Here is a 24,428-nt window from a genome sequence, read left to right on the forward strand (position 1 = left end):
ATCAGGATTGGCAAATTGCCTCCCACAGGCCAAACCCACATGCTTTTGTATGCCCCTTGAGCTAAAATTGGTTTTTACATTTTTTAGATGGCTGAAAAAAGTTTTTAATAGACTATTTTTTGAAAATTACTTAAAATTCACATTTCAATGTCCATTAACAAAGTTTTATCGGGTCACAATCGTGCCCATTCATTTATATGTTGTGGCTTTTGCGCAACATCAGCAGAATTGAATAGTTGCAGCAGACACCATGTGGCCCCCAAACCTGAAAATATTTTCTATCTAGTTCTTTACAGAAAAAGTTTGCAAACCCTTGTTCTAGGTCAATAGTCAACATGAGGAATTTCACAAGCAGAGAAGGTGCTGAGACCTTCTTCCTTCATCTGAAAATGGCAGCATCCTCCTGGAGAAAGAAGTCTGTGAAACCCTCACATTTCCTTGTGTGAGCGTATGATCCTCAGATTTCTCCATAGCTGTACCGAGTTTTTACATCAAGATAATCTTTGTATTATTTTGGAGGACTAAGAGCCAAGTATCGATAGTTGGTGGATATTTTAAATTTTGTCATTCTAAAAAATATTTCATAGTCCAAATTCTTCAGTTCTTTGGGGGAGATAAATCCACCTAAATTATTTTTTCTGGTTTTCTTTTAAGCTTTACCATTTCTGTCTTCCAGGACACATTACGTTTCACACAACGCTAAACTGTATTCTGGTTAGACTGTGTTGCAGGAGTTTATTATTTTGTGCAAGGTTTGAGCCAGCCATTTAGATTACTCCTGAAGTGGTGGTTAGAATGTCCCAGGTAGCCTGTAGTTAACTTGTTATGTCTATCTATTCAGTCATCTCTCCATGTTTACTTCATTTATGGTGAAGATGTGAAGAGAGAAGCATTTGATGAACTGCCTGTGTGTTTTTCATTTCCTTTTCTGGAAGCTATAAATTCCTCCCTGGACAGCATTAAATTGTACTATTCAAACTCCAACAACTTAAGAGTGTGCATTCTGATATCTGTTGTATTTGTGTGTACAGTTTTGAAGATTTTTTCCCTTGGTCATTTGAGAGTGAATATCACACAGCCCAATGGGCAGTTAAGTCTTTACTTGTACAATGCATTGACATTTAGTCATAAACATGTATTAACTATTTTATTCTTGTATGTGTGTGTGTCTTAATAAATTGTGTTCCTTAGGCAACTTGTTCCAGCGATGGCATGTTCCTCTAGAACTCCAGATGGCAAGACAAATGGCTAGCTCTGGTGCATCAGGGGGCAAAATCGATAATTCTGTATTAGTCCTTATTGTGGGCTTATCAACAATAGGAGCTGGTGCATATGTAAGTAGAAAAGCAGCTTGTGTAAAGAAGCTGCCAAACAGCTCCCATTAACAGACTCAGTACTACTCTGCTTTAAGACTTTTACAACTAATTCTCCTTTCTCCTTTTGGAAAAATTTCCAAAAAGCCTTCTTTAAAGTGCCTACTGTCTAATATCCTATGAGAACCAACTTGGGAATGACTGAAATTTAATCTCACATTGATTATCTTTGTTCTTTTCATTTGTCTTTTTACTCTTTACTTGAAAGCCTCTGCATTTTCTTAGATTTGACTAATCCACAAAATTGTATCTTTTCTTTTGGATGTGACACACTAACCTGTGAATATGGTCAAAATTCATTGCAGCTCCTTAGCACAATATTTGATTTTGACCCATTTGTCAAATATTTTATTTTTCCTTGGGATAATAAACATTTAAAAACGACAACCTTCAATCCAGAGTTTCTGAAAGGAAAACTATCCCTAAATCTCACCCAAGTACTAAATTATAGAAGTAGGCCTAGTATCTAGTATTCCAATTTTAGGATGGAGTTTGTGTGAGGTGAGAAATATGTTTTAACTTCTATGTAGTATTACCACCATAATATCTCCTTAAATGAACTCTGATCAGCTTAGCTGGTCACAGAGGAATTATTCTGTGGGCATTTTTTTTAACTTGGCAGGGTTTACTGTGACTAAGCAGATTAGTCTAAAGTTGGATCATGTAAGGCTGAGTGAACCAACTTAGATGACACCTAGTAACGCCCTTGATTGAAGGAAGAAGCTGTTTGTTTTACTCATTGAGAGCAAATGGTTGGACAGCATTACAGTTTTAGCTCTTTCTATGTTGGTAAGATGGTGAACTTATCTTTGTTACTTGATCTAGGTTTAAGAAGAAAGGGACATGAAAATTATTTGAAGTTACTTAGATTATCATTCCCTGACCTAACTCTCAAGTGCACAAGAAATACAGCTCTTGCCAGTTGTGAATCAAATCAGAGTAAGAAATAGGTGAGCTCTGTCTGATAACAGACTTTGAGGAAATATATATTCTCCTCCAATCCTGGAGCAGCATTTTTTTCTTTTTTAGCACAGAGTAACCAAAAATGCTTCCCTGCCTTTGTGTTGAATGTTTCTTCATTAATACTTAGTGCTTTTTCTATTTCCTTTTGTTTCTTTCTTGGCCTTATCTTTACCTACAGTTGTGCAGTGTCATCACCTAGGATTCCCTTCTAGATCACTAGCGTCTACAGGTGCTTCTGGGAAAGATGGCAGCAACCTAGTATACTTCTTAATTGTAGGAGCAACAGTCACTGGGGCAGGAGTTTATTATGTAAGATACTTACACTAAAATATATTTTGGGGTAGGGTGGGTGAGACCGTGGCACTAATGAAAACTTGATCCATTAGAATACAATGAAATATTCACAGCATGTGCTTTCTCGGTATTTATTAAAGGGACATTGTCAGTCACTAGGGAGTCCTCCAGTCTCATTCTTCAGACTGTTAAAGTCTTACTGGATATATCTAAAGCCATACATTTAATAATTATTATAAATCCTCACCATCAACCTTTCTTTGAAACTTTTGCCGATTTCATAATTATTTTTTATGATGCTAAATTATATTGTGCTTTAGTGCTGCATACCTAACAGGACAGTCTCAAAGAGTAAACATTGAATGCAGGTAAAGGGAACTTGAACACCATCCATTTTGAATCATTTTAGGTAAAATGTAATTTCTGTGTTTTGTGGGAAGCAATAAATTAACCCTACTTTTATTGTGAAAAGGCATTTTATTGAATGCTTCTGAGGAGGTCCAAAAAGCCATAGAAACTGCAGTGTTCTCCCCGCTCACCCCCAGCCTCTATTTCAAGCAAATTCATTTGGCAGTGTCCCTTTTGTAGTCTGTAATTTGGTCAAACTAGTGGCTGAAGTGGTAAAAGCTAACGCATTTGTGTAGACTGCTTTCTTAAATGCCTCTCATTCATAATTCAGATACTACCCTCTAAACCTTAACTTTTCCATTTTATAGCTCTCTCAACTTTTCCCATCAGTTCCACACCATTCATTCAGAAATAGATTTAAAGTGTTTGCATCTGGTATGTTTGTAACAGTTGAAACCTATTAAACCTCTGGTTTACATTGCTGTACCTGAGTTGGATGGCCTCCACAGAGCTGGCCAGGCAAATCTCTTAATGCCAGGCCGTGAGATAGGGCCACTCACTGCTGCTTTGTTCTGTGTTAGAAATGTCTGTGAAGCACAAGTTCCTCTCAAGCTATTCAGTTAAATGCCTCATTGCCCTCTGGGTTTATCCAACACTGGTAATAATAAAGCTGCTATATTACAGTGGTTTGGGGTTAAATGATAAGCTTTTGTCTACCTCTGTTATCAAACTATTTTGTATAGTTTTATGTTACGTTTTAAATAATTTAAAACATGATCTGAGGTGGCTTAGATTTGTCAGTGAGCAGAGTCAAGGTGGCCTTTAGAATATTTAATGAGGTTTAGTATTTGGGCTCTGGACCACATTGCCTCACTCAGAAAATGAACTGTTTCCTTTCATATTCCTTTAAGTTGAATAAATGGCACTATATTCATCTGTTTAGAAAAGTTGTCTGCTAACATATTTCATAAGTTTGTAGTTTTTCTTAACCTTACGTATTCATGTCACTAACTGAAAATCTGTGCAAACTGGGGAGACAGAGACACTTGGGGGAGAGGTAAATTTAGTATGTCTGAAAACATTTTTATATCGGAACATTTACTTAAAAGCTAAATATATAAATATATATGTATATAAATATATGACAAACCTCTTTCTTGTCCTTTCCCCACTAAACCTCAAGATATTTCTTGGTCTGCTCTTCCCCTCGTGTGTAAAGCCATGAGGAGGTATGAGAGGGCCTAGGCTATTTTTGGATATCCCTCTCAATGTGAACATGACCCCAGTTTATTTCTCTGTTCACTCACACTGACCAGCTTAAGCCATCATTTTAGGTAAAAGTCCCTTTCTTAAAATAAATATTTTTTTAAGGAATGAGTAAATGCTGGACTTGTGTATAATAACTGATGCCAAGATAAAAACTTTCTTCCTGAAATTAGTTAGTTGAATTCAATTTATGAATTTGATGAATTTAGTGGTAAATTCAAGGAATAACCATTATCTTTTAACATATAGTACTTAATTTTCTAGTCCATTCATATCGTATGTTAGATGTTTCCAGGCTGATAAATGTCAGGTCCAGGTCTGAGAGTCCAGGTTCCTTATTGCAGCACACTGCCTAGTGGGCTGCTTTGTAAGGGGCTTATAGAAGTATTCTTAGAACATGTTTTATGATACTCCCTCTGATTGTCCTTACTTTCTCCTCCAATTAATTAATAATCTGGGATTTCAGCTGGCATATGGTCACATAAATTCCTATCTCGTTGACCCTGTGGGGTACAAAAGAGCAAAAGTATAATCAAAACAAGTCATTCTTGCCTACTGCTTTTTAAAAAATCTCCAATAAATTCTGATGCTGTATTTAAAAAAAAAAAAAAAACTAGTCAATGCTAAGGTACCCTTCAATTTGAAAGGCTAGAAAAGACAATATATTTGAAATGCAATAGGTGTTTAAGTGAGATGTTTGCCCATTAAGTATCTGAGTGTCATAAAAGGATAAGCCATTGAGGGAAAGACAGGTTACTCCATAAGACCAGGCTTACTGGTGATCATGCTTCAGGGCGTTATCTATTAGCGAAACTTGGGACATCTACCAAGAAAACTTTTGTCCCAGCTTCCTACCCAGGACCATATAGATTGGTTTCACAGCTAGTATCCAGCATAGTCCAAAACCCCGTTTATAAAGTTTAGCTCTTCCTAGCACTTTTTTCTTCCAGTATAAAATGTTTTTCTTTTTTCTTTAGCTGTACCTTCAGAATTAAATATGAGGAAAAATAAATAAATAAATATGAGGAAAATTCTTCACATACAGCCTAAGGAAATCTGAAACTGGAACATTTTCATCTGCTTACCTGTATTCTTTCCACACCAAGTGTGTATACACTCAGTATTTTTTATTTCTTAAGAAAATAATTTTGCCTTAGTGATTCTAACATAGAAGAACTTATCTCATGTAGACAAAAGCTTCTCATTTAATTGAAAGATAATGAATGTTACTGATGATATGAGCTAGCTAGCTGTATGATGAAATAAATTTTCTCCATGTTTGTGTCTGCAGGCCTACAAGACAATAAAAGATGACAAAAAAAGATACAATGAAAGAATTTCAGGGTTAGGGCTGACACCAGAAGAAAAACAGAAAAGGGCCACATCATCTGGTGAGTATGATTTGAGACTCAGTATATAAAGGGAAAGTTATAAACAGTTTGGGTGCTATGCTTTGTGGGTATCTTGTAGACATGATGATGCTGTGAGATTGTAAGCTTCCAGAAACTATAGTATTACCCCAGACCTGGGAGCAATTTGTTGCAGTGTTTGACTGTAATTTGGGTTTGAGAATAAAATTAGTGATAGTTATGATTGGTTGTTTTTCTTTATATTAGACTCTTAAAAGGCAAGCTTTAAATAAAAAATGAAAGCTTGGCGAGGAAAGTTTTTGGAAAAGAGATGAAGGCCTTTTTTTTTCAATGAGGACATTCTTTTGGTCTGTTTTGTTCTTTGGAGTTTCAAGTTGTTAAAGATATATTTGTTTCCCTAAAGCATATAGCGCTAGCCATCACTTCCATCCCACGCATCCAGCTTAATTTTTCAGAGAGTCGTGTTTTAATCCTTTAATAAGCCCCACAACTCTGGGTAGGCGATTTCCATAGTTTTGCTCCATAACGCCTCCTTATTCTTGAACATTGTTTACTAATCCCCAGTTTATCTGCTGGATTTCCCTCCTTTATTGCTAACCAAAGGTGCAACTGAACTTGATATTTTCCTGTTGGTCATTAAGAAATTAATGGGAAGGGCAGAAACCTTCTAATATATACTTTCAAATATATTTTAGAAATAGCTAAACATTTAAGCTGGGTTCTAATTCTGAGAGACTTAGTGAGTGAATGACATTGACCAAATTATTCACCTCTTTTTTGCGGTATTTTTCACTTATGAAATGAAACCGATGCTTCTTTTTCCTGTCCTATGAGAATGCTGTGAAATTTGATAAGATTAATGTAGCTGCAGTGTTTTACTAGCTTTTTATGTAAAGGATTGAGTCAAGTGCAAGGTGATTTTTTTTAAATAGTGGCAAGGAGTCATCTGAGACTTAAAAAAAAATTCACCCTGTCTGGTCTTTGGCTTACAGCTCCAGAAGAAGAGCCAGTTCCTCAAGTCAGAGTACCAAGTCACGTTCCATTCCTGCTCATTGGTGGAGGCACTGCTGCTTTTGCTGCAGCCAGATCCATCCGGGCTCGGGATCCTGGGGCCAGAGTAAGGCACACTGTCTTGCTCGGCATGGAAGATGCAGTCTGCGAGCACTTAGCCAGTATGAATACTTTATTTGTCTCTTAAATGACTTGGCTCTGATAAGTATCATTATTTTGTGTTTAAAGGTACTGATCGTATCTGAAGATCCTGAGCTGCCATACATGAGACCTCCTCTTTCAAAAGAACTGTGGTTTTCAGATGATCCAAATGTCACAAAGACACTGCGATTCAAACAGTGGAATGGAAAAGAGAGGAGGTCTGTTCACTTATGTAAAATGGGCCCGACCAGCTACTGCAGCTAAGCACAGAGAATAGGTCAGGATTTTGCATGAACCACATGCAGTGTGTAGAACAGATGACTTGGCTGCACTCTGGAGTCTGCTGTGGTACACACTTGCTACAGCTTAGGGGCAACAACAGGCTATAGTGGTGGGAGTCCTAGATTCTGTTAACCAGATCTACCAACTGAAGATGTAATGTTGGCATTCGAAGTACTCATGTTTCCAGGACTTTGTGTTAGACTTCTTTAGTGAAGAGCAGCTCGGCCTGTGTTGCTGCTTCTTCACACCTCCCTACGCATGTCCCATAAAAGCAAAAAAAAAAAAAAAAAAAAAGACACTGTTCTATGGCACTTTCTTTGAAGCCCTAGAAGGCACTCAGAATTGGGGGGAATAGAGTGGGAACACTGTAAGGAAGAACCTCTATTAAAATGTTTGCATGAGAGACTTGGAAATACAGGTCAGGAAGCCCTCCCCTTTTAAAAGACTGCTTGGATCTCCTGAGTCCAGTACCATGTTCTTTGGGTATCAATTATTTTTCTCAGTAGACCCCTTTGACACTGGACTAAATTTTATAAATCTACCTGCCTCCGTCACTCGTATTATCATGTCCTATTCTCAAGCAGGATGCATACTTCCAATTGTGTCACGCATCCCTTATTTAATATTTCATAGTTATTGTCTACTATTTGAGGGAAAATCATCCCAGGAGCTAGACCTAGTTGTCCATTGACCAGTGCCATTCGAAACAGCTCGTTTGGGTGGATATGAGTACCAGCTTCTTAGACACTTTTGTCCTGACTTTGAAAGGTTTCTCAACCTCAGCACTATTGACATTTAGGGTTGGATAATTCTTTGTTTTGGGGGCCTGGTCTGTGCATTGTAGGATATCTAACAGCATCCCTGGCCTCTACCCACTAGATACCAGAAGCATCCCTGTTATAGCCAAAAATGTATCCAGACATTGTCAGATGTCCCTGGTAGGCAAAATTGCTCCCAGTTGAGACTCACTGGTGTAAAATACCTCTGTATAAGTCACAACCAAGATATAGTGGCCTTGGAGACTGTTCCTAGAAGTTTTCCATGGTGGAAGCAATTTTACTAAAGCTCTGGGGGAAGTTGATAGTAGTTCCAGATACTTATAACATTTTCTGCCTTTTCTCTGTACAGCATATATTTCCAGCCACCTTCTTTCTATGTCTCTGCTCAGGACCTGCCTCACATTGAGAATGGTGGTGTGGCTGTCCTCACTGGAAAGAAGGTGAGCTAGTAGGCTGCTTCCTTCGTCAGTCTCTATCTATGTGTCCATGTGGGCAGCGAGTATGGTGACTTGTATTCCCACTACCGTTTACATCTGTCCTGCCATTGTAGTTCATCAAAGAAAGATCAAGTCATTTTAGGTTTAATATTGCCAGTCTACACTAATTAGTGTGTCTTCCTGAGGAAAGCACTAGTCTCAAGCCTAGAGTAGCAGGCTAGGTAAACTTTCCCGGGGAAGTCAAATCATTGGAGACTGAAGCTGTTCCTTCTCCTGATTTGCTCCTCTGCCTTTCGTTCTTGTTCATGTTTTTCCACACTAACATTTCTTTGGGTTTATTGATGACAAGAGATTGACAAATGTATATTATTCAGGATAGTAAAATAATTCAGGCATGACATGAACATGGAAAGTATTGTTAGACTTTACAAATGTGAGTGCCTGAATACTGGGGGCAGTTACTGGAGGGCATTTAGGATCCAGGGAGGGTTTTGTTTTGTTGTATTATGTTTTTGTTTTCGTTAACAGGAAGGAGGTCTAGAGTGTGTTTGTGAACTAATGGTAATGTTCCAGTAGAGAGGAAAGTGTTACCAGAACAAGCAAAGCCCAAAGTAGATGGGATCCAGAGCACAAGTGGAGGCATTGACCTTGATAGGGACATGCCCACTTCTCCTATAAGGGGGTGTTAGGCAGAGAATGTGGATATGGGTTTGTGGATAAGCTGGTAAGAAGACTTTATGTATTAAGTATCCCCTATGGGTAAATAGCACAGGCCCTGCCATCTAGGGGCTAACAGTATTAGGTAGAAACATGAACAGATAATCATAACACAGATTTGGAGTAAGAAGGAAGTTTAGTATATTGTGGGAATCATTGGGAAGTGTGCCCAGTATAATGATAGTCTCAGGAAAGGCTTCCTGGAGAAGGCACTCTTATAGAATGAGAAATCTTACAGAATGAAGAGGCATTCACCAGATTAGAGAAAAGTGAAGAGCATTGAAGTAAAAAAGAATAGCATAAGCAAAGCCACAAGGGTATGAAAAAGCATGTTCAGTGCAGGGAAACAGAAGCAGCTAGTTTCCGACAGAGCAGAAAGTTAAGAAGTGGCAGGAATGAAACCGAGAAATTATGCAGAGGCCTGATTGTTGAGAGCTCTGTTGTGTGAAACAGCTTGAGTTTTATCCCATTGGCACTGAGGAGCTGTTGAGTTTTAGACAAGGATATAAAACAGTTGGATTGAATTTTAAGTAATCACTCAGTTGGCTGTGAGGAGGATGGTTTTCAGGGGAACAAGACTAGAGATAGACCATTTTGAAGACTATTGTAGTGGTGATGGTGAAGTAAGCATAGTTTTAAAATGCTTTATGTGTATTACATCATTTTTCCCTCACAATAATCTGATGAAGTAGGTACTGTTGTTATTTTCATTTTATGGAGAAAGAAATTTAGATGAAAAAGAGGTGTTAAGTAACTTGCTCAAGATCACATAGTTAATCAGTGGTGGAGACAGAATTTGAGCCCAGATCTCTCTGAATGGAGAATTCTGATTCCAAACCCCGAGCTCTTAATAACATCATTGTATAGCTTCCTAACAGAAAGGTGGTGAAGAGTAGTGAACAGGGCTTCCTAGGTGGCGCAGTGGTTGAGAATCCACCTGCCAATGCAGGGGACACGGGTTCAATCCCTGCTCCAGGAAGATCCCACATGCTGCGGAGCAACTAAGCCCGTGCGCCCCAACTATTGAGCCTGCGCTTTAGAACCTGTGAACCACAACTGTTGAGCCCATGTGCTGCAACTACTGAAGCCCACCCGCCTAGAGCCCATGCTCCGCAACAAGAGAAGCCACAGCAATGAGGAGCCCACGCACCACAACAAAGAGTAGCCCCCACTCACTGCAACTAAAAAAAGAAGAAAGCCCGCGCACAGCAAAAAAGACCCAACACAGCCAATAAAATAAATAAATAAATAAATAAATAAATAAATAAATAAATTTATATTAAATAAAAAGAGTAGTGAACAGACTGAAGGCACAAAAGCAAACTTGGCGGGGTGTGATGGTGACTGATTGGAGGCAGAACATGAGGGAGAGGGGGGAGGCAAAGATGACTTTCTGATTTCCAGCTTGTATGGTAGATGGTGTATACCCCCAGCTGAGAGAGAGACATTGCAAGAGGAAGACCTAGTTTAAGGAGGACATAAAATTTCATTTTGAACTGTTAAGTGTGAAGTGGAATATCTGTGTGGATATGTCCTGAGGGTAGTTGGATACATTACAGTCGTAATGTCCAGAGGGTTCTGGGCTCAGATACAGATTTGGGAATCATCTGCATGTGAGTAGGAATTGAAACCATGAGAGTAGGTGAGGCCTCCTGCGGAGAACTGAGGTAGTCAGAAAAGAAGTGAGGCAAAGATGGAACCCTGAGGAACCCAAATTTCAGGAAACAGGCTTAAGAAAAAGTGTCCAAAAAGGAGACAAGGAAAGAAGTATTAAAAGGGTAGAATGAGGAGAGTCCAGGGCAGGAGCCAAGGTTGGAGTTTCAAGAAGGAGGTTGTGATCCATAGTATCACCACAGCAAAAGACTGCTAAAAAAAAGAATTGTGAAATGACCCATTACATTGCGGTGTTCAGATATTGTGAAGTTAGAAAAGAGGATAAACTACTCTTTCAGAAAGTTTAAATGACAGAACAGAGATGGCATTGGACAAAAGCTTGAGAAAGACATAGAATCAAAGGTGGGACATTTAGGATGGGACAGACTTAAACATGTCAGTAGGCTGAGGGGTAAGATGTCAGGAATGGGGGAATGAGCAGGCGACTGATAAGGAAATGTTCTGGGAGAGGAAGGAAGGGCTGGGGGTCAGGCATAGAAACAACAGAAAGGCCCCCTCATCCCAGGAGCTGGAAGAAAGGAAGTAAAGTTTTTATTTCGGGGTTGGAAGGTGGGAACCCTTACGGGAAGCTGAGGAAGATCACATCTAATGGCTTTACTTGTTTTTGCCATAAACTAGGACACCAGGTGGTTATCTGAGAGTGAGCAGTTTGAGGGTTGAGTAGAGGGATTGGATTGAAGAGGGAGCTTACCCAGGAGAAATCAAAGGCAGCTAAAGAAGCTACTCAGCCATCCAATCTCAGTTTGTGTCATGGCCCCTCAGAAGGCTTGATTGGGTGCACTTGTCATATGTTTCTAGCGCTACCTGTACTGTCGTTATTAGAGCATTTCTACTCTTGGTTGTAGTACTCATTAAATTGTCTGTCTTGGCTACTATACTCTGAAGGCAGGAACATTGTCCTTTTCTCAACATTGTGTCCTCAGCACTTAGCACAGTGCCTGACACATACTAGGTACTTAGTAAATATGTCTTGAATGAATGGTGTCACTGCTCGTAAGGAGTGGAGCAGAGACAGGAACCGCAGTCTCTCTGATTGCAAAGCTCAAGCTTTTCACCATTAGGAGCAGGGTGAAAGGAAATTAGGGATGCTGGCAGGAGCACATTTTGGATGATCTGCTATTGGCCCAGATCAGTTGGAATGGAACAGCCCACTGTGTAAATGGAGAAAATCAAAAGCAAGGATAGGTGACAGTGGAACTGAGAGAAAGCGGGAAGGATGGAAAATTGTGACCGAAGAGTGAGATGTTTGAAGTAGAAGTTTGAGATAGGATTCTAGATGTGGCTCAGATGAAAAGTATGAGCCAGGTGCCAAGGACTTCAGTGAATGAGAAGTGACCAGGAGAAGGCTGAATAACGCTGATTTGTAGGGATATTGGTCAGTGTCCTTCAGAGGGGATGAGGGTACAAGAGTAACTTGGAACTAGCAGCAGCCAACACCCTCTCCTTGTGATGGGGAGCAGTGTGAATGAGTGAGCGGTCTCTACATATGAGCTGTTCTGCAGGGGAGGGCTCAGTTTCAGCAAAAGCTAGAAGTTGTAAAAAGCATCCTGCAAAGCTGTTGAGGATGTAGGAGAGTTGTTAACAAAGAAGTAAGGGTCGCAAAGAGCCAGTGAGAAAAGTCTGTCCCTGTTCTCCATTTCCACAAATTAGGCAGGAACTTTGGGACAGTAAGGACTTACTCTAATGTTGGCTGCTTAGGCAATTATGACTACTTGAAGAAACTGGGTACCAGAAACTGTAGTGCCAGTGATGACCTGGAAATGGTTTCTTAAGGATCACCTTAGGGACTTCCCTGGTGGCACAGTGGTTAAGAATCTACCTGCCAATGCAGGGGACTCTGGTTCGAGCCCTAGTCCAGGAAGATTCCCACATGCCACAGAGCAACTAAGCCCGTACGCCACAACTACTGAGCTTGCGCTCTAGAGCCTGCAAGCCACAACTGCTGAGCCCACATGCCACGGCTACTGAAGCCTGCACGCCTAGAGCCTGTGCTCCGCAACAAGAGAAACCACTGCAGTGAGAAGCCCTTGCACAAGGAAGAGTAGCCCCCACTCTCCGCAACTACAGAAAGCCCGCACGCAGCAATGAAGACTCAGTGCAGCCAATTAATTAATTAATTAATTTTAAAAAAGGATCACCTTAGGTCAAGAACTAACTCTTTTCATTGGGCTGATGGCTGATAGGTACAGGGTTCCTTTTGGGGGTGATGGAAATGTTCCAGAATTAGATAGTGGTGGTGGTTGCACAACCTGTGAATATACTAAAACCCACTGAATTGTACACTTTAAAATGGTGAATTTTATGTTGTATGAATTATATCGCAATAAAAATTTTTAAAGCTAATTTATATCTTTCTGTGTGTGTATGTGTTTGACTGTACCAGGTAGTACAGCTGGATGTGAGAGGCAACATGGCAAAACTTAACGATGGCTCTCAAATAACCTATGAAAAGTGTTTGATTGCCACAGGTGAGTATTTCTGGAGATGGCTTTATTCTGTGATACAGCTCATTCAAGTTTTCGTATAAAGGCGTTGCTTGATCTTAAGAAAACTGAAACCCAGACTCTGAAGTGGGCGTCTTCTCTTGGTGCAGAGCTTGGTTAACTACAAGCATCTGGCCAACAGCCCCTCTGGTTTATCCTTATTGTTCCTCTGGTGAGGGCGTGGATGGGTATTGAAGAGGACTGCCTTTCTTTTTTCTCTCCCTGCTTAGCCTTTGCCCTATGCCCTCTGCCTTGTGTCCTAAAAGTGATATAACCACGGCTTCATTGCCAGTTCCAATCAGAAATCAAGAGGAGACTGAAGCAGTTGCTTAAACAAACGTTTTCTGGCGAAGCCTCATGAAAAAGTAGAAGAGAATGGGAGCAAAAAGTGAGGCCTTCTGGCCGCCTACAGGGTGGGTAGGCCCTTTGAAGAGAGACTCTCAAATTGATAAAAAGCCCTCGGAGGGGGGCAAGAGGAGGGAAAACAAAGCCCTCTATCCTGTTGGCACTGCTGTGGCACCAGCAGCACACACCACAGTGCCACCTTTGTGGGGAGATTTTTTGGGCTAGCTCCTGTTTGTTGGGCTAAAAGGTTTTTCTCCTCTTATTTCCAGGAGGCACTCCAAGAAGTCTGTCTGCCATTGATAGGGCTGGAGCAGAGGTGAAGAGTAGAACAACACTTTTCAGAAAGGTAATTGTCAGCTTTAGTGCTTTCGTTGTGGCGGTTTTGAAGAGGTAACATAATCTTGTGGTCCCTAAGTACCCACCCGGGAATTGGGAGGTCCAAGTTCTATCTATGGCTCTTCTACAGACTTGTTATCTGGCCTTGAGCAAGTCGCTTCCTCTCTCTGCACCTCAAATACCTCACTCAAGGGTTTTGAGCTCCTAGGAGAAAAATACATTTAGCGTTTTTTATTGCTTGCTATAGTTCCTTCCGATTGCCCATCCACAGTCGTTTTTTTCTGATGCGTTTGAGTCATTGGAACTCCTTATAGCCTCTTGGCATTTTTCACTGCAAGTGCTATTGTGGAGACTTTGGAGAGAAGAGTTAAGAGTACCTAAGTGAAAAAGGAAGGGGGGTTTGCTTCTTAACACCATGCTTTACTTATGAAAACTGCTGAAAATGTTCAGCCATTGCTATGGGTATTTGAAAACATTTGTACTACCCTGTAAGTTCTTGATACAACAAGGTTTGTCAGCCTTAGCACTATTGGCACTTTGGACTGGATAAGCATTTGTTGTAGGGGCTGTCCTGTGCATTGTAGGGTGTTGAGCAGCATCCCTGGCCTCTACCTGCTAGCTTCAAGTAGTACCTCCCCACTCTAGTCGCGACAGCCAAAAATATCTCCAGACATTGCCAGATGTCCCCTGGGGGAGAAGGGGTATATCTGCCCTCAGTTGAGAACCACTGTTATTAGAAAGAGTGTTACATTGGAGAAAGAAATTTACATCAATAAAATAGAGGCTATAATTGAGCCCCTTTATACAAGGAGAAGATTTTATATGCAAATTACTGTTGTCAGAGATTTAGCAGAAACTATTTCCTGGTATTATCACCCTACGCCCCTTTGGGAAATCAATGGACTAAACTGGTGTGATCCTGCAGATTGGAGACTTTAGAACCTTAGAGAAGATTTCCCGCGAAGTCAAGTCAGTTACCATTATCGGTGGGGGCTTCCTTGGTAGCGAACTGGCCTGTGCTCTTGGCAGAAAGGGTAAGTACTGGGGAGTGACCTCAATTTTCTTTCTCTGGTCTTATATCACATGCTTTTCAAGGATGCATTTGCCAGGATCAGTAGAAAGAGTTTGATTAAGGTTTACATGGTGAAAAACTAATCACTGAGCTTAGCTCTGATGAGGGATGCCTTAGTGATAGAAAAGCTGTCATCCGAGCAGCTGAGCAGTGCCACTTTCTTTCCTTTTTCCTTTCCCCTTGCCTCTAGGCCAGGACTCCTTAGAAATAAAATATTAAGGAAAAAGCGTTACTAAGATGGTAGGGGCAATGTAGACTACAGAACTGTATGTATCTCTGAACTGCTGCTCCCTGTAAAAGTCAAAGACTTCTTTCAGACACATGATGGTTCCCAGCTTGACAGATCTGTGAGCTCCAGTTTGAATGTTTCATGGCAACCATTTTTTTCTTAATGTGATTTTTCAGCTGTGTGAAATCAGGGCATCTTCTCAGGAGGGTGCTTACTATTAAGAGCTTGCAAGGCACTTGTGTAAGCCTAGGTGTAAGTGCACTGAGTTCAGACTACGTAGTTGAATCCAGGGACAAATTCTGGCTCCTGTTGTATTTGCCTTGTGGATGCCCTTGTGCCCTAGTGCCCCACAAATGGGCGCTCTGGCCTGGGTCACAGCATTGCCCTGTGTGCAGTAGATGGCTGCCTGCAGCTCCTTTACTTCTTGTCTTCCTAGGATTGGCTTTTGCCTCCTGCTATAGCTACTCTGTTTCTTCTTCCCAGCTCAAGCCTCAGGCGCAGAAGTGATTCAACTCTTCCCTGAGAAAGGAAATATGGGAAAGATCCTCCCCGAATACCTCAGCAACTGGACCATGGAAAAAGTCAGACGAGGTAGAGACACTCTTTCCATATGCTCCCATTCTTGCCTTGAGTGAGGACTAAGGCAAAGTTTGCTTCTTTGGGAACCCGCTGCCCATAAGCCTTACCAGCTGCCAGATGAAAAGTTTCCACCATCCCCCCCTCAGCCAGCTTCATGTAGGTGTTCTGAATCTGATGCACCAGATTCCTGGAAGTGCTGGACGTGAACTGTGGCTCTCCAAGGCTGCCTACATACTAATGAGTACTGGTTTTCTGATGGGGGATGCCTCTCGTCAGCTTCTCTAGTTGTCATGAAGGTGTTAGGCTCACAGGCTCAGCCTCGGGTCTTGTTTGCCTTTACAGAGGGGGTTAAGGTGCTGCCCAGTGCTATTGTGCAATCAGTTGGAGTCAGCGGTGGCAGGTTACTCATCAAGCTGAAAGATGGCCGGAAGGTAAGCAGGGGAAGACAGGCTGCCAGGAGACCTTGCAACCTTGCTCTGCCCTTTCCTCATTCTTACTCCTTCATTTGATACCAGTAGATGAGTTGTCTTGGCAGTCACCATTAACCTGTCATAATTTTCAGAATGAACTGACCTCTACTAAAATAAGAATGATGACAGCCAGAGTAGACACCTGGGAACCATTTCCCATAGCCCCTTCCTATGTGTATCACAGATTTTTGAGACCCCCTAGGGTGGCAGATTTCTGTTCAGATGGTAGGGTGTATGTATATATGGAGGGGTGGCACTTCATGAAATGGAACTTAAAATCTTTTGACCAGAGCTACCTGATGATTTTTTTTGTAAAGCCCCAATTTTTAATGACGTGATTGACAGTTGCTGCAGCCAGAGGCATATGAGGAAAGTGTGATAAGTGCCTGAATTCTTTTTGTCCTCAGGTAGAAACTGACCACATAGTGGCAGCCGTGGGCCTGGAGCCCAATGTTGAGCTGGCCAAGACTGGCGGACTGGAGATAGACTCTGATTTTGGTGGCTTCCGGGTAAATGCAGAGCTCCAGGCCCGCTCTAACATCTGGGTGGTAAGTGTGTGACGACGGCCTGACCAGGCACAGTGCCTTGGTGTCCCAGCCTGGGAGCAGGTCTGCCCAGTGGTGTGCAAAGGCTCAGCAGTAGCTCACCCAAATAGGGTCAGCGTGTTTGGAAGCCAAGGGTGGAGAGCAGAAACTTGTGAACTGCTTGGTTTACGAGATCGGGTCTGGCCTCATGCCACAGGCTTATGGAAAAGGAAATGAACAGCGTGCGTGCCACAGGAGTGGGGCTCTCCCGGTTCCGCTGTTGGCAGTAGCCATCAGTGTCACCTTGGCAGGCGTGTGCGCAGCTTTCAGACTGATCTGCTGTTCCCTTTGCCTGAACACGAGTCCAGGGAATGGAGGATGAGGCAGTTTTATAATATTCTCTGGAAAGGCAAATTACTCCATTTTCATTTTCCTTGAGTACTATTTTTAGCTGTTTTTAAAAATCTCTTATGACACAAACAAGACGATAGTATGTAGGAACCATGAGGTAATTTCCCTATTGTTAGATCATTACAAGTGTATTGTGTTTGATTATAGACTCTGCAACAGAGGACATAGGAACTTTGAAGGGTGTTTTTCCCGTAAAGCTTTTTTTTTTAAAGACACAGTGTACTGGATTTTTTTAATTGTTATAAAAGCAATACATGCTCCATATGGAAAACACAGGCAAAAAGGAGAAAGGGGCATTTCCCTGCAGCAACCACTGATGTTTGGGTGTATTGTCTTCATTCATTTTCTCAAGCATAGGTTTTTTTCTTTGTTGTAGACAGTCATGGTGAGCATACTATGTATAAACATTTGTATTCTTTTCTTTTTCACTTAACATTCAAATGTAAGTTTTTACCACGTTGCTTCAGCTTCTATAAACAGTGTAATGACTGTGTAATATTCCATTAGGTGGCTTTCAAACTTTATCTCGCCATTGCTCACATATTGGAATTTTAGGTTGCTTTGAGGGTGTCTGAATAGCCACAAAGATGAACAAAGGATGAGAGAGCTCACATACCACATCCTTTGTGAAGCTGGCCTTGTTCACCTCTGGCCGGGGGTTCTCTCTGCTTGAAACACTGAGCTCCCTCACTCTCATGTGGCACACCATAGTGAGGAAGAGTACCACACCTTCCTCAACTTGCGTATACACTCCCCATGGGCAAGGTCTGTGTCAGGCGTGTCTCTGCAGCCCAGACAGTGTAATGCTTTGTACACAGTAAGTATTCTGTAAATACTTGTTGAATGAATGAATGAACATTGAACGACACAAAAAATCTTGTCTTGGTAAAGATTTCTAGGTAAGAGGCAGCCACATCTAAAATCTGGTTTCCACACAGGAAAGAATATTCTGCGAATTATGGTTATTAAATATCCTGTTTCTGCTAAGGGCAAAATGAAAAGAAATAGGTGTAAGCTGGAGCATAGAAGATTGGGGTTAGCTTTGTGGAAGCATAGAATGGTTTTTTAAAAATGGAAGCTCAACTGTTTTTGATAGTATAGGTATGATTCTAGCCTATGGATGGAAAACATTAGTTAACATCACAAACATTTTTTGAGCCCAAAAAGTCTATGTTCTGTCCTTAACTTGCTTTTTTTTTATCATGTGCTCATGTAATGTGTTTGTCTCCAAAGGCAGGAGATGCCGCATGTTTCTACGATATAAAGTTGGGTAGGAGGCGGGTAGAGCACCATGATCATGCTGTTGTGAGCGGAAGATTGGCTGGAGAAAATATGACTGGAGCTGCTAAACCGTACTGGCATCAGTCAATGTTCTGGTAATAGTTTTGTGCCTTAAGGATTCAGTTGGTTAGAACACAGAATTAATGGAACCAGAGTTATATGGTTTGGTTTCCTGGTGGGCCAGTTAGCTTCATACAGAGGGTGAAGACATTCCATCTTGTGTCCATGCATTCTGTACTCTAGCCACCTTCTGGTAAAGGGTTCCATTTGACATAAGTTCGACTAGGTGATTGAATGGAGATGGTGTTAGCACTTCTGCTAAAACAGCTCACAGTTCGAGCTACAGTAGGTAATACAAAAGTGTGCTCTTACATACAGACGGCAGTATATTTTATTTACTCTTTGCTACTAACTCTAATGAGCCCAACCTACTGACAAAAAAGGCAGCCCTGGAGAACTCGAGGTTTGGGAGGGGGCGGGGGGTGAAGGGGAAGCTGAGACAAAGCGAGAGAGTAGCACATACATATATATACTATCAACTGTAAAGTAGATAGTCAGTGAGAAGTTGTTGTATAACAAAGGGAGTCCAACTCGAGGATGGAAGATGCCTTAGAGGACTGGGGCGGGGAGGGGGGGGGGACTCGGTGGGGGGGGAGTCAAGGAAGGGAGGGAATATGGGGATATGTGTATAAAAACAGATGATTGAACTTGGTGTACCCCAAAAAAATAATAAAAAAAAGGGAAAAAAATTAAATGCAAAGAAAAAATTTTAAAAGCAGCAGGGGAAAAGCAACAAATAACACACAAGGAAAAAAAAAAAGGCAGCCCACTCATATGTAACCCTTTAGATCAGCAATTCAGAGTCAGACAAATATAGGCAGCTCTCTGGATAGTGGAAAGTTAGCAATGAACATTTCTGAATACTAGAGCGGGCCCTGTTTGGCCTGCTCTCATCTTGTTGATTCAAAAGATGGGATACATCAAAAAACTTCAAGGTTTCAGAAGCCTCTAAGCAGTTTCTGTTGGGGAAATTCTCAGCTGATGGAAGTACATTTTAGGAGGATCACACACAGTTTCATGAGTGGGCAGCAAAAAGATAACAGATGGGTTTCAGGGTCAACGTGTAAGATAATGCAGTTAGGAAAAAAAATAGTTTGTAGCTATACAATTATCAGTTAGGTTCCGGGAACAGAATCCAAGAAGCCATTGTAGACTTCCCTGAAGACACCAGTCCAGTGAAGCTTCTGTGGCCAAGAAGATAACAAAACATAGAGGACCAGAAACAAAACAGCTCAAGTAGCTTAGATGATTACGAAACCATGGTGTGTCTGTGCCACAAATATTCTGTGAAGTTCCTAGCATATTAAGAACAGCATGATGATGATAGGAAAGGTTTCCAAGAAGAACAATGAAAATAAGATGACGAAGTGAGCAAAGGTGCCTCTTTATAGAAAGCATTTTAGCCTTGATAAATGAAGACCAAGAGGAAATATTGTCAGTTAATAAAACCACAAAATATCTCAGATTCTGAATTCCATAAATACAGAACACTTTAAAGTTTCAAAAGGGCAGTGTTAAAAAGAAGTAAAGGAAGGTAGTGAATAGTAAATGTGGGGAACCCATCCCTGAATGCAGTAAAAATTAAATGATTAAATTTAAGAAAGTATAGCTCGTGGTATGGATCTGTGATATGCATAGTGGCTTCTTAAGGAAAATAAAAGCTGTTTGGAATAATTATGCTTTCTCACAGTTGTCCCCAGATGCCCTAGCAGGCGACAGATCAGTTTGGCGTTCCTCTTGCTGTCGCACAGGAGGAGCAAAAAAGTGTGGCATGAAAGTGTGGTGTCTTAGAGAAAACGCTCTACCGCACTGTTCTTTACAGTCCTCTGACAGAACACCCTCTTCTCTCTCCTCCTCAGGAGTGATTTGGGCCCCGATGTTGGCTATGAAGCTATTGGTCTTGTGGACAGTAGTTTGCCCACAGTCGGTGTTTTTGCAAAAGCAACTGCACAAGACAACCCCAAATCTGCCACAGAGCAGTCAGGTAAGGAAGCCCAACCACTTCTCTGGGAAGAGTGTTGAGAATCCGTGGTGCAAATCCTCCTGAACAAAGGGTTTCTGTATTGGCCTGAGGGAACTGTCAGTTAAAGCCTCTCTTCACGTTGTGCTTTAAAATAAACCAAACCCAAAGTCCTCACTCTTTAGTGGTCTGAGAGCAGGCGAAATCAGGTATCCTGATCAAAGCATAGACAAGTACTGTGGGTGTCGTCCTAGGCTCTGGACTGTGGCTAGCTCAACAACTCTGTAAGTCTAGTTTGTCCAGAGGGACTGGGAAGACCTGAACTTTTTCAGTGGCTTGCTTTCTTTCTTTTTTTCTTTTTCTTTTCCTTTCTTTCTGTCTTTCTTCCCTCCTTCCTTCCTTCCTTCCCTCCTTCCTCCTTTCGTTTCCTTTCCTTTCCTTTCCTCGCTCTTGCTCTCGCTCTTTCTTTCATTTTGTTTTTGTTTGTTCATTCGTTTTTGCTTCCTGCTGATCCCAAGAACTAGGCCTGAGAACCTTAGTTTGGGACCTGCTCCCCTCCTTGGGCCCTGGGCAGTGAAGAACTGGGCTGAGTAGTTCTCGAGCTGCCTCTAATTCCATTCGTCAGATCTTAATACCAGGTTTTCTTTAGATGGGAGGCACCTCTCAGAATGAACTTCTCTCCCACACCCATCTCTTTCATTAACAACTAGGCTTCTTCTGTCTCCCTTCGTGACCTTGGCTGAAGTTACTTAACCTCTGTGTCCTCTTGTTAGAGGCATTTCAAGGACAAGTTGCTCTTTAAGGAGGAGAAAGCAAGACATATGGATAGGAGGTCCTTTTCCTGTGTAATCTAAGTGGATCACATATACCACCACCCCCCCACTCCTTAATTCGGATCTCTCCTGGGAAGTGGATCCAGGAGGGGGACCCAGGGACTAATAAGCTCCGGGTCACTACTCTGTCCCCTGGGCAGTATTACTTGAAGCCTAGTTGTTCTCAGAAGACAAAGTGCCCTCTCCCCAGGCTGCCGCCACCACCCCACGCAGGAGGAAACACTTGCACTGTGGTTTTTCCATATGGCAGTGCCTTCTGCTTTGGCCAGAGTGTCTAACAGTGGTGCCCAAGTGAACTTTCTGATGGCGGTGTTCTAGCTCTGCTCTGTCCAATACATTAGCCACTAGCCACGTGTGGCTCTTTAGCATTTGAAATGTGGCATGTGCAAACGAGGAGCTGAATTTTACATTTTATTTCATTTTAACTAAAATAAACTTCAATTTTGAATTAATTTTAATTAGAATAGCTATATGTGACTAGTGGCTATTGTACTGACCATGTAGCTCTAGAATGTTTCTCAGAGAACAGGAGCAAGTCTTCTGTAGTTTGAAAAAAGATACTGGGAAATATCCATAGTGTAAATTTAAAATGAGATAGGAAGTTTGGGGTCAGACTGACCCCGTGCCCAGCAGCTGGCAAGGAAGAGTTTTTGTTGGCTTTGTCAACGGAGAGGGGCTGGAGAAGGCCAGTGTTTACTGAGGCAGCATAGAAAAACAAATCATCTAGAAGCAGCTTGAAGCAGGTGTTGAAAGATACTTGCCTTCTAGAATTTCCAAGCTCATAATAACTGACTTTGTCTTGTTTTGACTTTGCTTGTTTGTTTTGGGGATGGGCCACAGGGACTGGTATCCGATCAGAGAGTGAGACAGAGTCTGAAGCCTCAGAAATCACTCTTCCTCCCAGCAACCCTGCAGTGCCCCAGGCCCCCGCCCAAGGGGAGGACTACGGCAAAGGTGTCATCTTCTATCTCAGGGACAAAGTGGTAGTGGGGATCGTGCTGTGGAACATCTTCAACCGAATGCCGATAGCAAGGAAGGTAGGTGCCCATCAGAGCTCTGAGAGGAAGATGGGAAGTGCGGGCGGAAGGTGTTCCTGTGACCTCATCGGGTGCCCTGCTGCACACTGTCCACCCAGGTCAGACTGTGCCTGGGCAGAACAAAGTTACCGCCTTGGCTTGGGAATGTTTCTTTTTTCACTCAGGACATGGCTGGGTGGCCTGGGCATTGGCACATGCTCACCTGGGCTTCATAGAAAGCCCTTCCCACAACTCCCTCCCAGTGTGAAGTGGCAACTGGCCCAGGCTGCCCCGGTGTGCGGCCCGGCCCACACGCACACAGAGTGAGTTAGACTCCTTGTTCCTTTGTCCCTCAGATCATTAAGGACGGTGAGCAACATGAAGATCTCAACGAAGTAGCCAAGCTCTTCAACATTCATGAAGACTGAAGCCCCCCGTGGAACAGGCAGGCCCTTTGCTGTCCCTGACAGCAGCTTGGATGGGTAAAGGAGCATTTTTTATTGAGCAGACTTCCTCTGTATGTATGAGTGTGAATAATCAAGTCCTTTGTGAATATTTCAACCATGTAGTCAGATTCTTAATGTTCACATCACTAAATAAAACCTGATTCTTCTAAATTAAATTCTCTTTGAAAGGGAGCAAGTGGGTGAAGGGAGGAAAGCTGCGAGTATTAGAGAGCAAGTCAATTGGAGCCACTCCCAAGTGCATCATCTTCCTCACCCTTGTAGTCCCTGCTTCACACTCTCAGCTTCTTTCAGTTCCCTGAACTTCTCCCTCGCCCCTCCAGACCTCCTGTACAGACCTGCTGTGGCCTCTGCCCGCAGCACTTGATTCCTCTCCCCTCCTCTGGGGAAGCTCCTGGTCTCTGAAGACTTTCCCGATCCTTCCAAGCCTGTTCCTTGTTTACATGTCTCCCTGCTGCTCTGCAGCTTCCTGGAAGCCAGAACCGTGGTTTTCCTGTCTTGCTCATGGTTCTCTCTCCAGAGCTGAGCACAGGGTCTGGCTCTCAGTAGGTGCTTAGTGAATTGTGCAATGAGTGCACTCATAAACATGTGGACTAGACTCCGCTCGACCTGGGACAACTACCCTGTGTACCTCCAGCCCAGAATTGAACTGGTTATGGGAGCGGAGGGCAGAAAAGACATTTATCGCAAACAGAAACAAAGGTTCGGAGACCCAGTACTTCATGGCTAAGCCTAGAGTCTGCCTCTCTGAGGGATGATGGTCTCTCGACCCCTCTGCTCACTGTCCCCCAAACTAGAAATCTGCCCTCTCCTAACCCCTTTTATCTCAAATAGGCTTATAGGCGTGCCTCACTTTACAGATGATTTCCTGGGAAGAGAAGTCAAAGTTTCACAAATCAACTCATTTTTTGCATTTCAAATTACTTAACTTTTAAAAATCGAATCTTACTTCAATTAAGAGGAAATTTTTACTACTTTCAAGAGTCCTATTGTGAATCTTTTTCTAAAGAGAAAATGATTACCAGGCTGGATTTTGTTTTCAGTATTAGGTTTGTTTAAAGGGAGTTGCAGCTACAGTGAAATCCTTTCTGAACACTTGGACAGGACAAATGTCCACTTTAAGAATTAGCTACACTTGGGACTTCCCTGGAGGCACAGTGATTAAGAATCTGCCTGCCAATGCAGGGGACATGGGTTCGGTCCCTGGTCCAGGAAGCTCCCACATGCTAAGCCCATGTGCCACAACTACTGAGCCTGTGCTCTAGAGCCCATGAGCCACAACTACTGAAGCCCTCAAGCCTAGAGCCCATGCTCAGCAACAAGAGAAGCCACCACAGTGAGAAGCCTGCATACCGCAATGAAGAGTAGCCCTGCTCTCCACAACTAGAGAAAGCCCGTGCAGAGCAATGAATACCTAACGCAGCCAATAAATAAATTTATTTTAAAAATATAAATTTTTTTAAATTAAAAAAAAAGAATTAGCTGCACTAGAACAGGTTCTTACTATATGTATACACATTTAGTGAAATACGATCCGAGGGATGACATATCTAAGTCCATAACATAGGTAGAAAACTCACCTAATATCCTGTGAAATGGGACTTGTTATACAGTAATTGCTGCTTACAAAGATGGTGCCAAGACACTGTAAGATCCTGAAGTGTTTCACAGATCATTTATTAAAAAGATCAAATTGTGATTTGCCTTGTT

The 24,428-nt window shown here is 42.1% G+C and overlaps 1 protein-coding gene across 2 annotated transcripts in view; it reads left to right on the forward strand.

The window, feature by feature from the left end:
* AIFM1 (apoptosis inducing factor mitochondria associated 1) overlaps positions 1 to 22,876 on the forward strand; it is a 28,407-nt gene extending 5,531 nt beyond the window's left edge. Inside the window, exons 2-16 of one of the 2 annotated variants that reach the window (XM_057718434.1) lie at positions 1,192 to 1,334; positions 5,536 to 5,635; positions 6,607 to 6,731; positions 6,854 to 6,984; positions 8,177 to 8,267; positions 13,039 to 13,123; positions 13,753 to 13,829; positions 14,745 to 14,853; positions 15,604 to 15,711; positions 16,042 to 16,130; positions 16,577 to 16,717; positions 18,338 to 18,480; positions 20,305 to 20,429; positions 22,079 to 22,275; positions 22,611 to 22,876. In XM_057718434.1, the coding sequence (XP_057574417.1) occupies positions 1,192 to 1,334; positions 5,536 to 5,635; positions 6,607 to 6,731; positions 6,854 to 6,984; positions 8,177 to 8,267; positions 13,039 to 13,123; positions 13,753 to 13,829; positions 14,745 to 14,853; positions 15,604 to 15,711; positions 16,042 to 16,130; positions 16,577 to 16,717; positions 18,338 to 18,480; positions 20,305 to 20,429; positions 22,079 to 22,275; positions 22,611 to 22,682 (1,736 nt within the window). In that variant the 3' untranslated portion in view covers positions 22,683 to 22,876. Of the gene's footprint in view, positions 1 to 1,191; positions 1,335 to 2,514; positions 2,646 to 5,535; positions 5,636 to 6,606; positions 6,732 to 6,853; positions 6,985 to 8,176; positions 8,268 to 13,038; positions 13,124 to 13,752; positions 13,830 to 14,744; positions 14,854 to 15,603; positions 15,712 to 16,041; positions 16,131 to 16,576; positions 16,718 to 18,337; positions 18,481 to 20,304; positions 20,430 to 22,078; positions 22,276 to 22,610 lie in introns of both variants that reach the window. The other variant, XM_057718435.1, reaches the window with a different exon arrangement.
* The last annotated feature ends 1,552 nt before the right edge of the window (positions 22,877 to 24,428 follow it).

This window comes from Hippopotamus amphibius, chromosome X (assembly GCF_030028045.1).
Source record: "Hippopotamus amphibius kiboko isolate mHipAmp2 chromosome X, mHipAmp2.hap2, whole genome shotgun sequence".
NCBI classification, from domain to species: Eukaryota; Metazoa; Chordata; class Mammalia; order Artiodactyla; family Hippopotamidae; genus Hippopotamus; species Hippopotamus amphibius.